At 39.7% G+C, this 4,239-nt stretch overlaps 2 protein-coding genes across 3 annotated transcripts; one reads left to right on the forward strand and one right to left on the reverse strand.

Annotated features, from left to right (window-relative positions):
- Positions 1-203: 203 nt before the first annotated feature.
- Positions 204-2,193, forward strand: LOC109152662 (protein ROOT PRIMORDIUM DEFECTIVE 1-like). Of its 2 annotated transcripts, none has more exons than XM_019300307.1 (2): positions 204-381; positions 800-2,193. In XM_019300307.1, the coding sequence occupies exon 2, from the start codon at positions 985-987 to the stop codon at positions 2,158-2,160; it is 1,176 nt and encodes a 391-aa protein (XP_019155852.1). In that variant the 5' UTR covers positions 204-381; positions 800-984; the 3' UTR covers positions 2,161-2,193. The 2 variants fall into 2 exon arrangements, with proteins under 2 accessions (XP_019155852.1, XP_019155853.1); XM_019300308.1 differs by having other exon boundaries at positions 919-2,193.
- Positions 2,194-3,149: 956 nt separating this feature from the next.
- On the reverse strand, positions 3,150-4,239 carry LOC109152710 (ethylene-responsive transcription factor 5-like). The gene has a single exon (XM_019300361.1). It carries the CDS (start codon positions 4,237-4,239, stop codon positions 3,259-3,261), a length of 981 nt encoding a protein of 326 aa, XP_019155906.1. The 3' UTR covers positions 3,150-3,258.

The following is a 4,239-nucleotide window of genomic DNA, read 5'->3' on the forward strand; positions in this document are numbered from 1 at the left end:
TAGTATATGAGCCAAAGGTTGAACCCACAATCTCTCCTATAAGGGAACAATTTGGTGTCATTGAATCACACGTTATTATAATATTGTAAACTAAGGGTCTTAATTGATCAAAAACATAATCAGTGACCAAATTCATAATTTTACTATAATCAATGAACCATTTCGATAATTAACTCAATTATTCCCGTTGCCTTCCGCAGCTTTCCCTAATTCTCCATTTCCCCCCTAAAATTTCTAAATCCCTAAAATAATTCATAACAATCCAACGCCGTCCCTTCACCGCTTCACGCACATCGCAAAATTGCACCTGTGCTCGACGCTCACTGTCTTTCCTCGACGTCGTCTGGGCAGAACCGGCGACCCACAGTCACGTCTGGGCAGGTAAATCAGTTTTATTTCTTTCCTTTTAATTTAATTATTTTTGTTTAATTTCTTTGTTTCTAAGTGATATAAAATATCTTGTCAAAAAAAAAGTGATATAAAATATAAATGATTAAATCATGTCACATTGTATGTTGAATTGTTGATTTCTTATTTTCTTGGGAAATTATCCAGTTGCTTTCATATTCTTATTATCACTGTCTAGATAAGGTTTTGCTTAGGTTGAGATATTTTAGCTGTCTTTAATGTTTATGATACTGTTGCTTTACTTGTATGTTGTATGTCTATGAGCCATGTTTGGAATTGGGAGTTTTGGATTTTAATTTATGGTATTCTTTTGTGTGGGTGAACTTGAATTGGGTGATAAAGATTGCAGCTTTTTTGCTCAAAAGTCTGATGTGTAGAAAATTTTGTGCAGTGATTGTTCTGTGTTGTGGTTTCCTGCTGAGGATAAGTCTGAATCTTTAAGTTGATATTCTAGAGATTTGTAGGGATTTCAAGTGAATTGTATAAAAGTGTAAAACTCCAAACATGTAGGCAGTGCCAAGTTATTGTTCGCTAAGGGCGTTCGGGTGCTGATAGAAGCTTCGGTTCCCTGCAAAAATGGTTAAAAAATGGTTCGAAACATTCAGCCCAGCTTCACTTAGGAAATCAGCTCACATGTGGTTACAAATCATGTACAAAACGGGTGGAGGGCGACCCAAGAAGAAGATTTACCATAGAGTTCATGAGCTGGACCGAGTTATGGACCTTCAGAAGAAGCCGTCATTGATTCTACAGCTAAAATCCATAATTGAGTCTCAAAGAAACCGGAGCCTCCTTCTGAGAGACCTCGAGAAGGAAGTTGGGTTTGTTCAGAAATGGAATTTCATGAATGTGATTGAGAAGTACCCTACAATTTTCTATGTCACTTGTGGTGGTGGAACACCCCCGGCGGTTATGCTGAGTAGAAAAGCTAAAGAAATTGCAGTGGAAGAAGGTGAAGTGAGAGCGGAAATGGAGCCCGTTCTGATTAAGAATCTACGCAAGTTGTTAATGTTGTCAGTTGATTGTCGGGTGCCATTGGGAAATATTGATTTGATTGGAAATGAATTGGGGTTGCCGGGAGACTACAAAAACTCTTTGATCGCAAAATACCCAGAATTTTTCTCGGTGAAAGGGGTTAACGGTAGGGATTATCTTAACTTGGAGAATTGGGATTCTTCATTAGCAGTCACTGCCAGGGAGGAAAGATGGGTGTGTGAAAGGGAATCGAAGTTGGAAGAGGGTATAAAGCCAACAAGAACATCCAAAGACGGGAACTTTTCTGGTCCTTTTGCATTTCACGTGAGTTTCCCCGCTGGATTCAGGCCAAACAAGAGTTACCTCGAGGAAGTTGTGAGATGGCAGAAAATGGAGTTCCCATCTCCATACTTGAACGCTAGGAGATTTGACATCGCTGATCCAAAAGCTCGAAAAAGAGTGGTGGGCGTGCTTCATGAACTCCTGAGTTTGACTATGGAGAAGCGGCTCACATCCACTCAACTCGAGGCGTTCCATTCCGAATATCGGTTGCCTGCTAAACTCCTGCTTTGCTTGATCAAACAACACGGTATATTTTACATTACAAATAAAGGTGTAAAGAGTAGTGTATTCCTAAAAGAGGGTTACAATGGATCCAATTTGATTCACAAATGCCCTCTTTTGGTGTTTAGGGATAGATTCATTGCACTGATGGGTAGAAAGGACATCAATTCATTTACTAGTGTTCATCATAATATGCTGCATGAAATAAGTTAGTTGATAATACAATGGTTCCTTCTTTGCTTTTAACTCTCTTACTGAATTCTATGCTTTCTAGTTCATTATGTTTAGAATCAGAGAGTTTGATTATAAATCAATGGAGGGCTAATGAAATGTGACAAGTATTATGCAAATCTTTTGCTCTTCATACATTCAAAGGATCTCGAGAGAGCTCGAAAAAATATCCATTGCTATTACTTACTACCAATCAAGTTGGTCAGTCACATAGCTAGATTTTCAACGATCGGGTGGTAATATAGAATAAATTGCATAAAGTTTCAAAAAGATTTTTGGAAGAAGGATGGATTATAAATGTGAAATGCATCCTAAAGTAGGTAATAAGTATGTTGCCAAGAAATGAGAGGATATATAGAAGAAAATTTAAACATTTTGAAGACCTTGATGACAGTTTTTGACGGACTTTATAAAATGATGTGACTATATAAATGTCTAGCTCTAATGCATGCGGTTAGTCCCAAGAAAAGTCGACCCAAATGGTGATTTGGGCTTTGAATCTAGAGTCAAACCAGACACGCGAGGTCATTTGAGCTCGAGTGCATGACCCCAATTCAGCAAAGACTTAGTCCATATAAGTCACAATAGGCCTAGTTAGCTATCTAGCGATTTACATGGCTTGTTAACAATTATATTTGTTAGCGATGTATAAATAGCTCGCAATTTGTAATGACCAGACAACACATATTGTATTCAACACTCATAAATAATACATTTAATGTGTTACACTTCGTAAAATTACTTTAATTTTTGTTTTATTATTATTCCTGATATTAACACATTTTAATTTTAATACTATCGAAATGATAATAAACTTAAGTAATCCATTAATCATATATCACATTTATTCATCTCGATGTATATACATAAATAAGACTCAAAATTAACACTAAATATTGCAGTTATAGTTGGCGCCAAAAGGTTGAAAGACTAAACTGCTCTGAGACGCGGGAAACGCGAAGGAGGAACGGCTAATTAACGGCTACAAGGGAGTTAGGGAGGGAGGTTAACCAATTCGTTAACATTCTGCTCCCAGGTGCCGTTCCAGCTTCACGGCGTTAATTTAACCGCCGCTCACGGCTACTCATTCTTCACCACCTCCGCCTCTCGCCGTTGCTTCATCCCACCGTCCATGGCGGCCTGCGTCGCCATCTGAAGCTTGTGCTTCGCGATTTCCGAAGGAAAGTTCAGGATCGCTTTCCTTCCTCGCAGTCTGAACGCCGCCCGATCGTAGGCTTTCGCGGCGTCGATTGCGGTGTCGAACGTGCCGAGCCAAACTCTACTCCCGCGCCGCTTTGGATCTCGGATCTCCGCCGCGAACTTCCCCCACGGCCGCCGTCGGACCCCTCTGTAGTGCCTTCTCTCGCTCTTCTCGCGCACCGGACTCGAGCTCCCGAACACGATCCATTCGAATTTCTTCTTCGCAGGTACGTCAATACTCATCGACGGCTTTCTCTCTTTACGCAAACTAGCTTGAAAATTTGAATCTCGTGCTTCAAAACTAGCTTGAACATTTGAATTTCGTGCTTCAAAACTAGCTTGAAAATTTGAATCTCGTGCTTCAAAACTAGCTTGAAATTTTGAATTTCGTGCTTCCGGTGAAGTTAGGTCAATAATCTGGTTGCAATTAGTCGCTTCAAATTTGAAAATTTTGGTATCACTGTGCTCGAAACTCATACACGCAGAGCTCGAAATTGAGGATTGTGATTCAGGACGAAGAACATCAATATCACCCTCAATTTGCTCAAAACTTAGTGAACTGAATCTGGAAACCGATGAAATCGGTTCCAGTTCAAGCAAATTCCCCTCAAAATCGAAGTAATCAGTAGGAAAATCCATGGAAATATCGTCAATATTTCCATAGATAAAGTTATGATCAGAGATAGTGAGTGGAGAGCTGTAATAAGACTCTGATTGCGAGCTTGAAACTTCTGTTCCTGAGCTGTTAGCGCTGCAGCTATTGCTCAGCTCATTAGCAAGATTGCATTCTCTCTGAGTGAATTCTCCCAGAAGGTGATTCCTGATTCGTTCTAGAGTTAAAACTTCATCGAGGGTAGCCAT

The sequence above is a fragment of the Ipomoea nil genome, unplaced genomic scaffold (genome assembly GCF_001879475.1).
Source record: "Ipomoea nil cultivar Tokyo-kokei standard unplaced genomic scaffold, Asagao_1.1 scaffold2480, whole genome shotgun sequence".
Classification (NCBI taxonomy): Eukaryota; Viridiplantae; Streptophyta; class Magnoliopsida; order Solanales; family Convolvulaceae; genus Ipomoea; species Ipomoea nil.

Excerpts from the sequence above, each read along its gene's own strand:
- LOC109152662 (XM_019300307.1), top strand. The coding sequence starts at position 985 with ATGGTTAAAAAATGGTTCGAAACATTCAGCCCAGCTTCACTTAGGAAA.
- LOC109152710 (XM_019300361.1), bottom strand. The coding sequence starts at position 4,239 with ATGGCTACCCTCGATGAAGTTTTAACTCTAGAACGAATCAGGAATCAC.